The sequence below is a fragment of the Apostichopus japonicus genome, chromosome 7 (assembly GCF_037975245.1).
Source record: "Apostichopus japonicus isolate 1M-3 chromosome 7, ASM3797524v1, whole genome shotgun sequence".
Taxonomy (NCBI): Eukaryota; Metazoa; Echinodermata; class Holothuroidea; order Aspidochirotida; family Stichopodidae; genus Apostichopus; species Apostichopus japonicus.
Window position 1 is genome coordinate 17782376 of NC_092567.1, and position 20283 is coordinate 17802658.

Below are 20283 nucleotides of genomic sequence, written 5' to 3' on the forward strand. Positions count from 1 at the left end.
AGGCGCATATATAAGCAATTTACAGAGATAACTAAGATCATTTTCCATTTCATGGCAACTCTCTTTTTAATAGCAGTATCATTAAAACATCTCTGATGACACTAATTAACAAAGAATCAAAACCATTTTGTGTTTTGAGTTATTGTTTAAATGGAGGCATAACCCTGACGACACTAAACCTTCTTTTTTCTTCAGCTCAGCGATAACTCTATGAGACTCTCTTCCAATTGTTAATTTTATTTTCTAATTCTAAAAGCTTCAGTAACAGTATCTATAGCATCCATTTTATCTACCGAAAGGTCAAACCAGATATTAGGCATTGAAGTCAATGGTTTCGACCCGAAAGACGTAGACATTTCCAACTTCAGCGACTGGGAAATATTCCTTCAATTACAAACCTACTACTCCTTTGTTCATGATTGTAGATTGGAGCGCACTTGGAGGTATTTTACTCACATATTTTAATCCGGAACTTTGAACAAATGATGTTATAGCTTGACTTTCTTTGGTCACAGGGCTAAGGTATGTTTCCACTTCTTTTCTTCTCCACCAGTTCTTTGAATTTTTGCTTAAGAAAAAATTGAGAGAAGATTGTGATTTAATAGTTGTTTGAAGAGTAAAACAAATCAGATAAACAATCACTCTAAAAGCTTGTTATTATCCCAAACAAAGAGGACATTTCCTATGCATTTCCATCATCTGTTCTTGACAAAGTTACAAGAAGATGCAAAGCCAACCATCGTCTTAGGTTTAACGAGACTAAAAATGATCTTCAAACTTTTCGATTAGTTTCAGCAATTTACAGTACTTTGCAACTGTGTCTCTTCTACAGTAAATTCATAGGTAAAAAACTATTACTGACTTAAACCTTGAAGAGTAAAATGATTGTTGCCATGGTTTCCATTTTAAAGAATCTGAAGTTGACATTAAATAGAAAAGTTTACACATTCAATCTATCATAGCAACTTTTATCACCTAAGATTGAAGAATTAAAAAAAGAGATGTTTTCTGGAGAGAGAAAAAAGAAAAGAAAAAAGATCACTTACCTCCAAGAAGTGAAATGATAATGGTATAGCTTTGCTCGGATGAACTTTGGTGGAGACTTTGGGAATGGATTATGGTCGATAAGATCGAGAACTGCAACCAAATGGAAAAGATAATCAGATGAAAGCTTATTAAGGCACAACAAGAGTGTCAACAAGAAAGCAGACCAGCTGATGCAAAGTCTTCTGCAGGCAAGGCCAAATCAATATCAAACAAGTTTCGAGAGTGTGTAAAAGTAAGTTGGCCTGACGTTTCGATCCTAGCAGGATCTTCTTCAGAGGCATAATGACAAGTAACAGTAACAGAAGGGACAAAAACACACACAGAATACAGACAGGTTAATTGAGCATGGTGAACACAAAGAGATAGATGTAAAGGGATTAGGGGGAAAATACAAGGGATGGAGAGAAGAAAGAAAGAAACCAACAGGGGAAGAGGAGAGGTGGGAGATAAACAGTGGAGAGACAAAAAGAGGATTAAGGGAAGGGGGAAAAGTTTGGAGAGTATCATGGCACACCTACAATGCCCAATTTGGGAAAGTAAAGATTACATAAGATTACATCCTATGCAGCCTGGCTGCAGGATGCTGCAGCCCTCTCAGCAGCTCCCCATTCTTGATAAATTACCTAAGAGGGATTTGTATCTTCTTGAGGAGGAAATATATACACTTGTTTCTCGAATGCAGTGTTACAGGGGGAAAAGCTTTTAAAAGGCATACTCAAGCATGTGTTATTAGGAGATTCCTGCAAGGTGTGCAAAAGATGGTGAATTTCTCCCTTTCACGTACCCTGTACATAAACCGAATATGATATTTTATAGCCACTTGTTTGCACCTAGAAAGTAATGCCATTTTCATCATTGGAAGCCAACAATACTATCACACTTTTTCTCATTTCTACATAATTGTTAAAGCTTCAATTATATATTGTTATTAAGTTTCAAAGCTATTTGCTAGCAGATTGGAATAAAAACTTCTCAATCATCGGAACAGGTTTTGAGGGAAATTCACAGAAAGTCCTCGTGGGAATGCACCGTGTAAAAATTTAATAATAGAAACAAAAACAGAAAATACAGAAACAGTGGAGAGGTGTGAAACAAAATATAAATGTAATGAGTACAGCAGTGTTTGACTTTTCTTTTCATTTTGAATTGCCCATTTGTATCAGGAGAACTCTGTTGTTTGCTTTATATGGACAATCTTCTATCTTGGAATAGGTAACTACAAATTACCGGAGGTTCCAAGGCGTGGGTATCAAAGAACCTACGCAGGCATGAATTTCTTAGTCTAGAGCCAGAGTGTAAATGTCTCTTGTATTTTCAATCAGGTCAGAGTTACAATACAACGGAAAGTGTATTGATTAGAATAGTATGTATAGCACTTTCTATTACGTAATTAGCTTGGCACAGATATATTTCAAGGTACACTATATGTTCTTGAATATATAACAGGCAACACCAGGAAATCGTCCCTTTTTTAGCAAACATGGTTTGTTGGAAATTCAGCAAGAGTTTCGACCTCGTTCATAGCTATTAGAGAGTTATATTGAACAAACTCTGAGATACTTTTTTTTACACTTGTCCTGAGTAGCTTCAGTGAAGAGTATCTGATACCCAGACAGATATCACTGGAAAGTAAAGATCACGAAGAAACCGAATACTAGAATAGAGGTCGTTCCCGAAACCACAATTCTATAGTGAGACAGATAAACAGGGTATGCAGACCTACAAGAGGCTCTTCAACAAAATATAGGTTCGTTAAAGGTTGTACATGAAGAAATGAAGGTTTTTAAAGGCTTCAAACATGAAAATAATGGTTTTAAAAGTCAAAAAGGAAGTTAATTTGTAACATACTCACCATCTATGCCTATTTTTACATCATCTGTGGCCCTTATTTCAAATACCTGACTTACATTAACTGTTATTTGTGAGTCTGTTTTGTATCACTGCATTGATCATGCCCGGCTGTCCACAAAACCTAAATGGACAATGGTTAGCAAGACTAAATACAATATTCCTTCTCTAAACTAAATCGTATAAAAAAAAATTTCTAAATATAAAACTATAGGTTCTAAAAAGTATTTTTTTAAATAAAGAGCCATGTTTTAAATATAGGTTTTCAAATGAATCATGCATGGCTGTCCACAAAAACATGGCCAATGGTTAGCATGACTGAATACAATATTTCTACTCTAAACTAAATCGTTAAAAAATTAATATAAAACTAAAGGTTTTAAAGAATGTTTTGAAAAATAAAGAGCCATGTTTTAAGTAAAGGTTTTAAATGAATCATGTATGGCTGTCCACAAAAAAACTTAATTGCCAATGGTTAGCATGACTGAATACAATATTCCTACTCTAAACTAAATCGATAAAAAAATATTTAACTTAATATAAAAATAAAGGTTTTAAAGAGTGTTTTTGAAAAATAAAGAGCCGTGTTTTAAATAAAGGTTTCTAAATGAATCATGCATGGCTGTCCACAAAAACTTAATGGCCAATGGTTAGCATGACTGAATACAATATTCCTACCCTAAACTAAATCTTTAAATATTTTTTTTTATCTTAAAATAAAAAATAAAGGTTTTTAAAGGCGTTAAAGAGTATTTCGAAAAATAAAGAGGCAGTTTTTTTTTAAATAAAGTTTTTATTAAAGGTTTTGCTGGGAGGTCTAGGTTTTGGAAAAATAAGATGAGGGGATGGGGAGGCAAGCCCAAAGAAGATGCTTCCTTTTAGCAAACTGTAATATTTTAAAATAACAAAATCAGTACTAAAGTGAATCATTTACCTTCCTCTTGATTGGTTAATATGCGATAGATTAGCCTGATGAACCAAGGATTTTGTCGGGCCGAGCCGAGAGCCGCGAACCACATCTGCCAATCGAGACTTGGTTGATGAGGAGCTGAAGTTATAAATTTTAATTTACGAATTTTACGAATGATTTCATAAAAGATTATCTCTTTCGACAATTTAAACATGGGAACATGATAGATCAAACTCTTCAGGAACAGCATTGTGGTAATTTATTATAAAAAGTCTCGAAGTGTATTTTTACACTATTGTATACACCTTAAATGACTATTACTTGAAATAAATTTCGGTTGGTCAAACTATTCAAGATATCTGGTTCAATCCAAACCAAATGAACAAGATTCGGATGTTACTATTAATATACAGTGTTTATGCCTAGATGTCTCAAAAGGAAGAAAATGAGCAACAATAAGTCAGAAACATATTTGGTGGCTGGGATATGGTGGCACCTAGGTCTGACAACATCAAATTCAGCATCTTCTCAACAGGTATTTATTTTAATGTACTTTGGGTGGTACTTTTTCTCATGTATGCAGACTAAATAATTTTTTTTAATCTATGCATATTTTGAAAGACCTATTTTCCTCCTTTCGGGACATCGGGGAACACATCAGATCAGTATCAGAAAAATCTGAGATGGTCGTCTGGCATTCCTCTTTGACCAACCTGTCACAATATTTTCACAAAATGAGATGAAATGTACTAAAGGCAATATTCCATTGAAGTCCCAAATTAATGAATAACTAAAATAACATCAGAGGTCCTGTCCTCAAACCAAACAGGAAAGCAATTTTGTTGTGATTCTGAATACTTAACAACAACTGCAGGAACAGCAGAGATGTCACCTGGCTTGTATTTAAATTCATATGGCTGAAATTATACCAAAAATGACCAAAGGAAAAATGATTTACAAAAACAAATACTTTAATAGCCATGGGCGTCTGTCATCTCTGAAAGGCTGAATGTTAATCTCCAACCGTTCTGATATGCCGGTTCATGGAGCTAAGTTGAACATTCGACACTGTAATGGTATATGTGTGTGGAGCAGAGTCACTATATTAAATATGAACCATAAATACCATATATTAAAGTGCTGTTATCACGAAATAAAACATGCTCAAGAGCACTGTACAAAAGAACCAATACCTGGAATATAAAATTACCAACGTAAGAAAACCTAAAAGTAATAACAACAGCAATAAAAGTAAAGAAATGATATAAGACAGGGTTATAAACCACAATAAAGAATATAAAAATAAAAATATACATAAAAATGGGCACAGTAATGTGGATAAAACAGCGAATAAGATTAATGCCCATACTCAAGCCTAAAAAGATAAGTTTTAAAATGCTTCTTAAAAGTGTCAATAGTGATTATAGAGAAACACTGTGATTTGACAGTACCTTCCAGTGATTTCAGGACTCAGCTTAGGAAGGACTTACCATCCTCTGTCGGGGAAAAGGTGAATCAAATTTACACTGGGATTAAACCGTGTGATTTTGATTTTATTTTATTCAGCAAATTATAATATATTACAATATAAATTTCGCACGTACGCGATACCTTAACATAAAATAAAATGATAAATCGATGAGATTCAAAACATACTAGTTGGACTTTGAACGCAAATAGGATTTCACGTCCTTTCTACTGGTATAGCAAAGCAACCTTGTTAACTATTAGCCGAAGTGCACCATATTTCACTTATATAGAATATATAGGCCTATATACAAACATAAATATAAACGCAATTGGTGTGCTAACGAGTGTTCTGGATGTATATAGATAACAATATTCCAAAGTAAAAGAAATAAATTCATCTACGTATAAAAAGGTATTATGTGACCTGCACCAGCGATTTTTTCTTTGTGTGTGCAGTATAGGCCCATTAAATACTGCCATTTTATCATTTATATTTCATTTTTATGGCATGACAACGTGCAGGGTGGCAAGCAATCTTCATGTTAAGCTTTTAATATACGACTAACAGTGGATAAATTCGCAACGATAGAACCGAACTGTGAGACTTATATGTTAAAGCATGAACCTATTCTGAAATAGCGCCATGGTTGATGTAGCATTACAAACTTTTACCATATATGTCATGGTATACCGATATATAATCAAATGGTCTGTCTCGGAGTTCTAAACTTAACTACTGTTGTAAACCTATACCGGCAGTTTCAAAGTTTAATAATTTGCAGATAATTGTGATGGCAGGTTTAATATTACTGTCTCTATTGTTATGTTTAGAATGAACTTACCCTTAAATATATGATTAGTTTAATTTTTTTAATTCTAACAAGACGAACTACATTTCCATGTAAAATATACTTAACCTGGCCTTTTGCAAACGCACTGTGGATTCTCGAAAAACCGACGATTGAATTGCTGGAAAGTGATGCATGGTGTCATATTGTAAACCGCAGTGAATATTTTCCCAGTGTTGATTTGCCCTGAAGTACAGGGAATATGCAGAACCCCGTTCACCTATACGGAGTTTATTCATTCTTGCATTTATTTCTCATTTTTAACATAGAGTGGTTTTCTTTCATGAAAAGAACACTTTGATTTTATGAACAGGATACGATGTTCATGCTTTTTCACAACAAATAAATGTCAGGGTCGCTTGTTAAGTTTGTTTTCCAAAATAGTGGGGGCTATAGTTTACACTTCCCCGCCCCTTAATCCCCTTTCACACCCCTTCCTCCCCTCCCAATGCTTGTCCGTATTTAACTTCCTGATCCGTGACATGGAGTTCACAAGCAATTAGTTGAACCTCTGCCAAACATTTACGTATACAATAACTTTGTAAACATGTAAGGATAACGAAACTAACAGCTTCATACAACCATGGAGCTGTTTATAGCTCCATGATACAACTGAAAAGACTATGACGTCACACAGTGATCCTATAAAACAGAGGCCTTACTTTTGAGCATGACATTCAGACATAACTTCTAATGAAATCAACGAAGCGTTACAAAGGTGAATTCTCAGAAAAGCAGGATACGTTCTGCTACAAGCTCAACATGTACACAGGTTCGTTAATTTTTATTTATTTGAATTACAATAAACAGTTTATTTATTTAGTATCGAATTAATATAAATTATATCAGGTTCTCAGAGGATATCTAAGTTTCTTATGTCAACTACAAGTTATACTCAAGTACGTGCTAGTCAAATGTGAGAAGGCCCGGAATCAATCTTAATTGCCATATCGGGTGACTTGTTACCTCCAAAATATATATTCTACATTATGTATATCGAAAATCTTAGCTACATATTTGAAACCAATTTACTTTCTACTACGTTTTATAATCAGGTCGAATTAATTAAAGCTTATATTTTGTGTAGGATGCCTGGGATAGTGTTTAATTTAATGTGAATATTCACATATGCTTGTTGGACCTATTCTGCCAGATAGGCTGATTTTACAGATTAGTCAAGTCCCAATATAGAGACCCTAATATCTACTGAACCCCAAGTTTTACGTACCTCTCTGAGCACCATCCCACAAGCTATATACCCAATTATGCTTTTCGGGTTGTACATGCAACAAACTTGATTAGGCGGGGCATATGTATCTTGGGGTTCAAGGGGATTGTAGTGTGATATTGCTTGTACATTTCCTTGCTTCCATCAAATAGGATGCATCAGTTAATTGTAGCAAATTTTAAAATGTAAACTTTATAACAAAAACATGATTGATTCGCATCTAGCCATCCCATAATGGTCCAGCCACGTATCTAAATCAGCCAGGGAAATTTGAATTACACCTACCGCAACCTCCCCCTCCCCACCCCCCCCCCCCATCACACACACACCCTTGAAGTCATGTGCACCTCACTGCTCGGAACCACCGTGGCACCAGCGAGTCGGTAAAGACCTATCCACTCGATAATTTCAATTCAAATCACTTCAACTTTCTTTCAACCAACACTGTTCAAAGAATTTACAATGATCTGTTTAGACAAGAGACTTAAAACAAAATAAATGTTTGAAGGGATTAAACAAGGAAGCTACTAAAAGCTTGTGGGATAACAAATATTATCGTTCCCTAACCTCATTTGTTAGACTTTTCAGCTTAATGCGTTCTTTGTTTCCTGTCTAGAATTGAACAAACTCAATGCCACAGCTGCAGAAACTGTTTGGACTTTGTCTTCTACAGGTAATGTACCGTTTTATAAATCATTTAAATCGTAAATATAATGCACGAAAATTCCCAGTATGAAATCCTTGTACGGCGACTTATCAATGAGGTCTCAAATCAGAATGAAAGTAAGCAGTAGAAGGATCAGATAAAACAGTCCAATATTATCTAACCTAACATTAATCTAGTCAAGTAGAGAAACCAGTTGTAAACAACATAAAACAGTACTAGAAATAGACATGTTGATATACATTGAACTATGCATGCATATCATGACCGCGGGCAGCCGTATTGTGAACTTAAGAAATGGGACAACATCTGTATCTTAAAGACCCTGGTATCCAACGTTCTTTGCTTGGTGACCGGTACTGTGATCATCTTGGCGACCCTCCGGTGGCGGATGCTATACCCTGGGAATTTACGGGGAGGGGAGGGGTATGCCCCTGCCTTGTGAGAAATATTTTAATAGGACTAAGAACGTTGAGGTGCAGAATTGAATTTGGGACATTGGTTGCTATCGGCTCATGAACCAATCGGCGGCGTTTGTGTCTTGAAAAATGACTCATATGTTGCCTCGGACGACAATAGTACCCTTCGTGGTTAAACTGATATTATTATTATCATTATTATTGTAACGTATGGTAATCAATACAAGTTTCGGTGACATATCCTTGTGAGGGTACCGTCACCCCTAGATAAGATTACCTTCATGATCAGATTTCCAAGAAAAAATTGTTTGTTTAGAACAGTACTTAAGTCTTATGTATAGAGGAACGACATTGAAAACCAATGTAGCCTATACTGCCTGTTTACAAACGATTCTGAAGTGTATACTTTATAAATTAAGGAGACAAGGGGACAAACAAGAACATCAAAATATGACCCTACCCCACCCCCTCCTCAAAAAGCATATGTTATGCTTAGGGTTCCTCTAAGGGAGGATTTTAGGCGAAGTCATAATGTTGATAAGTATAGTCAATGAGAAAGCAAATATTTGAGTGCTGGTAAGGTATCTAAAGATTTCGGTTTTCAAGATGTTTACCATTAAAACAAGATCATTTTTCTGGGATGTTCCTTTAAGGTTTAAGTGCTGATAAAGTCGGCTCTTCGGTATACGCCATAATGTTAATCCTTTATTTTTATAAATCGTAATAACTTGACCGAAAAAAATGTATTTCAATGTATTTCAATCTATAAAGACATTCAACATCAATTAATTCATTGATACCCCATGCATTGATTCCCTTGCGTTATCACAATGATAGAAAAAGATTATGGCAAATGTCTCTGAATTTTTCGGGCACCTACTGAAAGGAAAATAAATTGCAATGTGTTTTTCAATGGTTAAACCGATATTATTAATATCATTATTATTGTAACGACTACCCCAATAATTCTAACCAATATGGAAAGGTAATAACACAGCAAATGGTTGTATGTTATTGGCATGCGATGTAATAACCGATGCATGCCTATATGATATGCACATTAACATGTTGAACGCGCACACAAATTTTGGTTATATTTTTCGGGCAAGTCGTTACAGCTCCCCCCCCCCAATCAAATTGGGCTCCTACGCCTATGTCCCTAACCCCAGGGTGCTCTAAAGTGCGGAGTTAGAAACAAAAATCATAATTTGCACAATCGTTCTATTGAATTATTACGGTCACTTTCTCGAATGTTATTTAAAAAAATGTGACATGCAGCCTTTACATAATAACCTTCATGTTTTCGTTCAAACAGGTGACCCGGGCGGTTCAGATGCTCCGTTTGATGTCATAGGCATTATAATCATCATAGTAATTGTCCTATGTTGTTGTGGCTGTTGCTGTGCTGCCTCTGACGACGATCATGATTCCGGAAGATCCTCTCGCCGGACTCAGAGTGCGATAGTCATCACCGAAGTTACGGCATTGGTGATTGAATAATAACCCAAGTTGTATTACGTTGTATCTTAAGATGCATTTTCCCATGGGGTGCAGCCGGGAAACATGCCATCCCAGTTTTGTGAAGTAACCTTAAGTGCCCTTTTAATTGATCAAAAGTTCCCCTCCCCCTTCTTGGTAACAAAAAGTATTATTTGTCTAGTTGATATCGTAAAAGTGCTGTTGTTTAAGTGGTGACAGAAAAAAGGGAAGTAAAAGCATGTAGCTTTTGTTGAAAATCATTCAAATGCTGAAATTTGTGATACGTGCTGCCGAGAGGATCCGTTTTATTCGAATTGTTCTAAAGTAACTTTGTTGGTTTGTTTAATTACCCCTCACATCAAAGCCACATATGTCGCTGCCTCTCGGATGTTGTGCCCCGTTAGATTAAACACTCTTCCACAGCCCGTGTCTTGTTGTGGCCATTTATAGTTGATGTATAGCGTAACCATCTATTTCGTTAGCCTTCAAGTTGGTCTTTTCGTGTCAATTTGAGCAAAGCTATGTATTACTAATCACATAGTAAGATGCCTAAGTAAACGAGGTTGTACTTACATTCATTTGATTACCTGCATTAAGTGAGTTGCGGGGGCGGCGCTGAGGACGAGGCAAAGGGAGGGGTTGTGGATGACGGGGTAGGATGCAGAAGTTCCCCTCCGTTTGAAAAAAACCTCACCTTACAGAAATGATAGGCCTACCATCAAAGGTCTGGGACTGAAGTGGGCGATCCTGGATTGAAGTAGTGGGGTTTTTTCCACACTTAGTGGGATGCTAATTTACCTTACTTCATATGTATGTTTGAGGAGATAAGCGGTTTAATTTTGAACGTATTACTTATTAAATTATCATTGAAATACTTGAAAACATCGATATTTACGTCGTTTAGCCTAATAGTATGGGATTGATTATTTTAGAGGGTAGTACTGGCTTGATATGTTTTTGGTAAGTAAATTCAACTGTTTCAGGGATATGAAGAGACTAAACAAATACCGATATTATTCATGTGTAGCCTACTTACTCCTCAAACTTACTATGTTGAACTTTATATCAAGTTTCGAACTTCATAAAACGTGGAGAGTATTGTGGAGAGAATACGTTGCTTAAAACTGCAATTTTGCGATTACCTTTGCTGTAGAGTTCAAAGGGACCGGATACAAAGTTTGAGAAATGTACTGCTAAATTTTTAGAATGTTCTAAATGATAGCCACTACAATATGTTAACCACAGGAATGTAGCATCTGGCAACTATCACATTGTACAAGGTCAAGCAAGAGTGCAATTTGTGCTCGAGTAAAATTTCTAAGTACACCTAATTAGCTCTATAAATATATATTAGGAATTTTTCTCTTTAAATCATTGTGATTAAATGGCAGAAATAAACGAAACGAATTGTCCAGTTGCTCTTTGAAGTTTGTGCCAACGTCGGGGAAAAAAATCCTGTGACCCACTGCAGCAACAGAGTGCTTTGTTCTATCATTTGCTTCCCGAGAGGAAGAAGTTACATTGCCAACACAGGAAGCTAACGTACTCGACAACTTCATAACACAAGGCATTTCGCTGATAATCTATCCACTGATTGCCACGGGACATTAAATTGATGGCGTGAAATAAACGTAAATGAATTGTTAATGTGACCTGCATTGTTACTACAAACATTACTGCAGATAAAAGTAGCAGCATTTTCCCTTGTATTTTTACTGTGACTGCTTTGTTACTGCAAACGTTAATACAGAACAACTTATCTGCAGTGTAACTGCATTATTACTGTAACGGCATTGTACTACACACATTACTGTAGATCAGCCGATTGAAATATTATTGTAATGGTATTGTTACCAAAAACATAACTGCAGATAAACGTTACTGCATTATCCCTGTATTTGGATGTAAATGTATTGTCACTGTAACGGCTTTGCGACTACAAATATTACTGCAGATATATAACTGCATTCTGACTGTATTGACTGTAACTGCATTGTTACTGCAAACATTACTGCAGATAAACGTTACTGCATTCTCACGGTATTTGACTGTAACTGCATTATTACTGTAACGGCATTGTACTACACACATTACTGTATATCAGCCGACTGCAAAATTATTGCAATGGTATTGTTACCATAAACATAACTGCAGATAAACGTTACTGCATTATCCCGGTATTTGACTGTAACGGCATTGTTACTACAAATATGACTGCAGATCAACTTAACTGCATTTTTACTGCAATGTTACTGTAACGGCATTGTTACTACAAACATTACTTATAGTAAACGTAACAGCATTCTCCCTGTATTTTTGTCTGTGATTGCTTTGTTACTGCAAACATTGCTGTAGATCAACTTAACTGCATTGTTTTACTGTTACGGCATTGCTACTGCAAACATTACTGCAGATAAACGTAACTGCAATCTCTCTGTATTTTTACTGTGACTGCCTTGTTACTGCAATTTTACTTCATTGTTACTGCAACTTTACTGTAATTGCATTGTTACATCAACGTTACTTTAGATACGCGTAAATGCATTGTTACTGTATCGTTACTGCATTGTTTGGTGCATTTTCGGGAATATTTAGATTGACAACGGGGGATGTACATCCCACATGCACCCTCCCCCTTAACTTTGCTATATTTGCGTTAGGGTGGGACTGATGATTGGTTGTAGACAAGGGCATAGCCAACCTGAGTGGTGTGAGGGACAAAGACAACCCCCCCCCCCGCTTGTATTCTGACATATAACTTTCTATGACACTATATATGCTCTACCCTCCAATTCCAGCTCGAATTCTTGGGGACCGGGGCACACAATTTGCTGACCTATGCTCTGGGGAAAGGCCTTTGAGGAAAATTGTTTCGGTAATGACCCTGATGCAAAAAAATGCTATAACTTCCATCATTACAACTACATTTGTGTATATGAATTTGCGTGGGTGTGTTACAGAAGCCATTTGGAAGTAAATGTTGCGAAGGGAGGGGAAATGGCCTGTGTTCCCATTCTCCCTCTGGTGACGGCCCTGTAAATAATTAAATGTATCAATCATTTTCTAAATAGTGCGTGTTGATAGGTAAATGCAGGTATATCATATCTCTACACATTGACCCATGCAAATGGAATAGCTGCGTTTTACTGAAAACGACAACCAGGTTACATACGACGTACGAAATTTTGAAAAGTGTCATTTACTGAAACATTGATAAAACGGAAAATCTAATCAAATTTTCGTTGAAAACTCAATATATTAAATTATAATAAAACGATTTGAAGTTTTAAATTAGACTGTCTTTGTGAAGTGTATGGACCTATTTTAAACACTGATAATGTCTGATAAATGATAAAAAGGTCGGCTTCCGTTTTACGCATCATTTTGAGAAGATTTAAAAAATCGCGATTTTTGGCCAAAATTTGGAAAAACCATAATAAACCATAAAGCCTTAGACGAAAATTTGAGGTATTCAAATTTCAGTCTTAAAGTCTACAGCGGAATCACATGGATCAGAAGCATGTTCCCGTCCTGTTAAACGTGAAAATATACCAAGTTTTCTGCTAGAAAACTAAATATATAAAACTATGACGTAACGATTTGAATATTCAAATTAGACTGTCTTTCTGAAGAGTATGGACCTACTTTAAATACTGTTATTGTCTGATACATGATAAAGAGGTCGGCATCCGTTCTCCGCATCATTTTGAGATTTAAAAAAAGCCTTACAAAATGATCAAATTTGGACGAAAATCGAGAACCTATCCCTTTAACACTGGTATGTGTGTCTCCAAACTGATGTGATCATATTTGATACGTATATCTAAAAGTTGATGAAAATCTTATATTATGTGATAGTGGTTATATGACGTTCTACATATTCTAGCCGACGACGTGAAATATGGAGCACTTCGTGTAATATTTATCAAGGTTGCCTGGCTTAGAGCAACAACAAAAAATAAGGTGACAGTTTTGTAAGGTCGCCCCACGTTGAGTCTGAAGGGATAGGTTAAACCGCTAGCACAGGAAAGTGGACATGTAAACCTGCTAAGGAAAATAAAACAAACACTACAGAGTACAGACTACAAAAGCAAAGGATTATCCAGTTAGCCTCAGGGACGTAGCCAGGTGGTGGGGGGGAGCAGTGTCGAAAAAATGTTTAAAAACTGTCGTTTTTTAGCATGGTATTTTGTCAGTGCTCTTTTGTTCTTGGATACTCGTCAGCTCCTTTAACTCGATTATAATCGCAGTAACATTCAAGCCTACTGATTCAACTACTTACTTAGTTTGGCAGATGCAATTAGCTAAATTTAGCCTATACCCTATTACAAGCCTACAGTTGGCCCCTGTGTAATAAAATACATATTGCCTACCTAACCACACTCTATGGAATGTCATGAACCGTATGCACAACGACGTCGACAACGTTCGTTATCATCCTTTCTATGATTCGTCCTAAGTTGTTGCAAGAACAGCTAGCAATCGTATGTGATATGTACTTCCTATAAATACTTATTACACTGCTATTACACTGCGATAACGTGATTTGTTTTTAGGCCATTGCATTTTGGCTATATTACGAAATGTTCAAGTTTATGTTGTCCATCAGTTAAGTACGTCAAATGTATTGAAGTCCAGACATTGGACAATAAACAAGAATCATCCTACTGGAAAAATTGTAAAAGAGCACTATGTTCGTCTTTCTGATATATTATGTAAATGAACATGTAAAAGAATTCGAACAGGAATCAAAATCTGCTGATAATATCATATCATATGATCAGGGGCGTAGACAGTACAGTATGTAGCACTGTGGGTCCGGGCCTACACTTTCTTTGGCCAAGTTATCTTTTTTTTCAAACACCCATATTTCAAATCCATAGGCTTGCTAGATGAGTTTCAGAGTCTAGACAGGAAAAAATGGCTAAATGAGGTGACCTATCCTTCTGTCATCTAGGCTGTCATTTCTATTGCTTGCCGCTTCATTCAACAGTCTACCAGCCGAAAAAGACTAGGATCCGATCTTGTCAGTTTTTTAACATCTACTTAAGAACCCGTTTACGCAGATAATATTTCAGTTGAGAAAACAGTAAAGAAATTTGCATCAGATGGCAATCGTCGGATAGCTCTCGACTTTCGCCTTCTCTTATAAGGCTAACTTAAACATTTACTAGCTACAGTTGTATCAAAGACATTTACAGGCTATAGTTGTATCAAAGACATTTCTGGCCTATCTTTGTATCTACAAGTGTAGAAGTTGAAAAGTAAGACTACTCTGTACATGTACCTTGCTAATTTTAAATACATTTTGTAGTATTGAATTACTTACTATTTTAACTCGTTTGTTGTGAGGGTTTAAAAGTGATATTGAATGAGGTGTCTCAAGTTAGCAAGTGGCCAGGGAACCAAAATGAACACTCGGGAAGGGTCGTTTCCGGCCATCTGGGGGGTTTGTAAACCAAAAATTTTCTTGTACGCTCCGCACTAACCGATGGTGGCGCTCCGCTCAGATAGTCGTGCCTTCAACTTTGAAATTCCATATCTATCGCAAAAGGGCTCCCCCATTCAAATTCATGGCTGCGTCACTGGTTAGCCTTACTTTTTATTTAACGTTATTTAAGAAAAAGGAATGAAATCTACAAAGCAATAAGGTGAATCATAGTGTACTGGTAATGATAAATTTAACACACGCCAGTACGCTGAACCTCAGTCCGCTGAGACCTAGTCCCATGAATTGCAGTAGGTTAATCTTCAGTCCCCTAAACCTCAGGAGGCTGACCCTCAGTCGGCCGAATCTCAGTCGGCTGATCCCTCAGTACGCTAAACCCCAGTCGGCTTAGCCCCTGACCGATGAATCTCATTAGGCTAGTCTTCAGTCCCCTGAACCTCAGTAGGCTGACCCTCAGTCGGCTGAATCTCAGTAGGCTTGTCTTAGTCCGCTGCAGGCTGTCCTTCACAGTGTGATGAACCTCAGTCGGCTAACCCTCGGTATGCTGAACTTCGGTAGGCTGTACGTCATTCCACTCAACTTCAGTAGAATGACCCCCAGCGTACAGATATTCAGCTGTGTTATTGGTCGAAGAGAGTCCTAGCTAGCAGTATCATTCTAGACTGCTATTCCTTCCTGGAAACCCGTCTAGATATGAAGGAGGAGGTGGTATTTAAGTGGATACTAATCATTGGTATTCCCTTCGAACCCTGCTCAGTTTTTAATGAGTGGTTGTTTTGCAGTATTCGACTCGTCGGGTGGGTGGGGGGTGGGTTTTTATTATTTGAACCTCAATATTTGATGGCTTACCTATCAGTATACACCCCAGGAAAAAATCCAGTTAAGTAACTTGACAATGGTATCTAGTTTCAACTGGGATTAGTAGTTTTCTTCTGGGTAGATGGAATATATTACTGGGAGAAACAAGCTATTAGCCTACTCTACTCGCAATCCTTTCGCAGCTGGACGTGAACGTAATTACCATTTTTATATCCCTTATATTTTCTCCTTTTTTGTTTTGTTTTCTCGACTGTTGATGCCAAGCTGTTATAGCCAACATCGTACTGAAGAATACACTCTTCCACGACCCAGCAGTGCACTGTATCGCTACAACTACACCAGTCTCTCGTTTTTGCAAACATTTATGAGTCGAAAAGGCTTTCCTCGGTCTCCATCTCCGCCATTTCAGTAACACTGTATAAGTGACAGGTTCCTGTACCTAGTGTTTTACAAAACGCGAACGATGGTTTTACAAACTGCGTACATGTTTGTGTACACAACAACGAACAATGCTATGTATGCGGCGTCTAATCTTGCCGCCCAAAAAAAGAAATTGCACTCATGGGTATGACGATGTTTTGCAGTAAACATGCCATTTATGACATACTCCGAACTCTCTTGCGAAATTTCCACTGGTCGCATATCCTTTTTATTGCATAGCGCCATCAAAAAGACTTAAATAAAGAAAACGTCTTCGTTACGTGTAGCATATGCCCATTAATAGAACTATTGACTTACACAATAATTCCCAAAAGTGATGTGGTCTGTAAGTCTCGACAGAAGGTCTCATTAGCTAAACGTATCTCGTGAAAAGACAGGACAATACAGTGTCACTGTCGTTCACACCTTATTGGGCGTTGCTCATCACTAAACAGTCACACTGTGACAGCTTTACCAGATCATTCTGTCAAGCAGACCTGTGTGTCTCAGATACATGTCAGTGGGTTATCCAGCCAGAAATACTATTTATTTATATCGGTAAGTCAGAATAGACTGTAAGCCTGTGTAAGTACGTATACGAAATAAAGTTCAGTTCAAAATCTACAGCAGGCCTCCTGTGTCTGCGTCTGTACGTAATGATGATGTACGTACTTCTGCAGTAAACGTTGAGGTCCGTGTTGTATTCTTACAGCACTGTCCAGTATTTTGTCAGATATTACGAGTATGCTTACACGATATTCTCACTGGAACTTTTCTTTAACTCTCTCAGACACAGCCAGTCGGTATAAAACATTTTAATCCTGATTGTGTACAATAATAACTCCTTTTGCATACGGATGTTCTATGTGTACAATGATATTGCTGTTCTACTACTTAACAGGAACTTTTGTGCAACAACAATACTTGTCAATGGGTTAGCAGTATACCTCTTTATGAATACAATATTATTGCTGTTCGTGTACGAGGATCTGTTGTACAGCAACTTCTCTAGACGGTGTGTTAACAGTTCTCTACTGTGAGTTGAAAATAGCATTGCTGTTCACTTTACAGGGCAGGTGGTAATACAACAACATAATAAGCCTGTTCCCACAAACGCGGGCTTCTTTCACTCTTGGTCGACCCATTGAGGGGGGAGGGGAAGTTGCTTCACTCCTTTACTGCGTGGGAACGGAGCAAGCCCTAGCTTGATCAAGCCACTCATGAGAGGTGGGGTACGTTAGGACAGCTAAGCCCGGGTAAACGTTTACAAATGTAAATAACCAATTGCCTTTGTGTCTAAAAGATACGATGGATTTTATCAGTTGTGGTTTCCGCCGCTTGCTTATTTCTGTATCGACATATACTGTTTATTCTCAAATTGGTATTGTGTACAAAGGACCGATGCAGTGAGAATGATGGAATTACGTAAGGCATAGCTGAGTAGTACACAGTGTAGCTGCCCGCGTGTATCCGCATACTTACATTATAAAGTTTAAGCTGCTTTTTTGAAGTGTCCAGATAACCGGAAAGCCCATTATTATTTTTTATCATCGACATTTTCCTGAACAATATGTCGCAGAAGTAGACTGAGCGAAGTATGTGGTCAGACGTTTTTTTTTTTTTATCTTGAGAGATATTTGCATTTAATGATGCATTATCTTGAATTTTGCAAAACATACAAAATGGAAGAAACTTGCTATATTACAGGTGATTTTAATATTGATCTTTTGAAGCATGACCATTTGCCTCATACTTCACATTTTCTTGACTTAATTGTATTTTCATTCATATTTACCATTAGAATCAAAATCAACAATGATTACATCCACATCTTCATCACTCATTGATAATATTGTTGTATTGATTCTACGGTTAATTCAAAATCTGGCATTCTATTATCTGACATTAATGACCACTTACCAATCTTTTGTTATAGGGATTTTGGTACTAGTTTATCTGTTAACACAAATAAGCTTGGTAACCACAAGTGGGATACTAGTGCGAAATCGCTACACAATGGCAAACTTGAACGTTCTTCTTTTGATTGAGGACCTCTATTTAATGAGACTGATGCAGATGTGGCATATAATTTATTAGTTGATAGTGTTCACCAAATTATATCTAAGCATTGTATTATTAAAGAATTTGAGGTTAATTCTCATAGGCGCTCCAGTCCCTATGGATTACACCTGGTATTTTAAGATATATTTCCAAAAAGAACAAGCTTTATAAGAATATCTTTCTCTCCCCTCTTCCATTAATAAGTACAAGTACACTCAGTATTAAAAAAATAAGCTAACCAATATTATCAGATTGGCTAAAAAGATGCATTATGAGAAAATTTTAATGACAATAAAACAACCTAAAGGAAACTTTGGATATCATTTATAAAATTCTTGGTCGTACTTCACCCAAACTCGTATTGATAAAATTAAAGAGAATAACAATTATATATATCACCGATAAACGTGTAATGGCTGACACATCCAACAACTATTTTGTTAATATATTGCAAGTACAACCCCCTATGTAATTCAAATTTCGTGACTTTCTTCCTGAGGCAAACCCAACATCTCTATTTTTATTACCAACTACTTACACAGAAATTATTGACTTAACTATGAATATGAAAAAATGTGCGTGCGGTATTGATAATATTTTTGTTATTTTTGTTTTCCAAGATAATCGTTTTGCTTTAGCAGCTCCTCTTACATTTATCTTTAATTTATGAATTTCAACCGCTGCTGTACCACTTCGTTCCGAGGAAGCTAAATAAATCCGAGACCAAAGGTGGTGATAGTTCATGTTCACAATATGTTCATAGTTCACAATATATCATCAATGGTACATCATATCCTTCTATTTTCGCATTTAATTACATTTACTTTGTAATGAATTATGTTACGATGAGTTTCATGTAAAAGCTTCGGCTTCAAAGCCCTTCCACCAAATGACATATCGATTGTTTTATGTCTTTTCATTGTAAAGTATGTATAAAATTGTTGTCATAGTTACATGCCTGAACGAGACAACCAATTGATTATATGTCTGTTCTGTCTGTTTATAAGGTACAATGAGTAATTTCATATTCTAAGAGTGATTGTGTATGTCTGCATGTCTTGACAACAAGTGTGTATCGTGTAGTGTTGTAGTACTACTGTAGCAAACAGACCAACGTTGTATCAATGTTTCAATATTATTCCTTGAGAAAAAAGTACACCAAACAACAATATTTTGGACCAGACCATTCGATAATAGGTTGGTGACGAGTTTAACAACGGTGAAAGGTGGCATAGTCGCATAGCTTAGGGATTAATAATAATAATAAAAATAAAATTCATTCACTAAATTAAAATAGGTAAGTGATGTGAAGTGTTGTTCTCAAAATATTTAGAGAGCAACAAAACAATGACTCTTTAAGATTGTGTAAACGTAAGTTGACCTGACGTTTCGATCCTAGCAGGATCTTCTCCAGAGGCCAAATGACACTTGCCATTTAGCCTCTGAAGAAGATCCTACTAGGATCGAAACGTCAGGCCAACTTAACTTTACACATTCTTTTACACAGGCTCGCTAGTGCATAAGCAGTTTGCTAACAGTTTTATTTTATTTTGACTCGTTAAGATGCAACACAACTACAAAACACCTCTCTTAATAGTGGAATATACTGACCGGCGAAGAG

The 20283-nt window shown here is 36.6% G+C and overlaps 2 protein-coding genes across 3 annotated transcripts in view; one reads left to right on the forward strand and one right to left on the reverse strand.

The window, feature by feature from the left end:
- Positions 1-20283, forward strand: part of LOC139969550 (uncharacterized) — a 204661-nt gene that overhangs the window by 42812 nt on the left and 141566 nt on the right. The gene's annotated exons all lie outside the window — the stretch shown is intronic.
- The window catches only part of LOC139969548 (lipase maturation factor 2-like), a 308807-nt gene that overhangs the window by 866 nt on the left and 287658 nt on the right, over positions 1-20283 (reverse strand). Inside the window, exons 12-13 of the mRNA XM_071974636.1 lie at positions 1047-1137; positions 457-568 (exon numbers count right to left, since the gene is read on the reverse strand). Coding sequence (XP_071830737.1) covers positions 457-568; positions 1047-1137 — 203 coding nt within the window. The remainder of the gene's footprint in view (positions 1-456; positions 569-1046; positions 1138-20283) is intronic.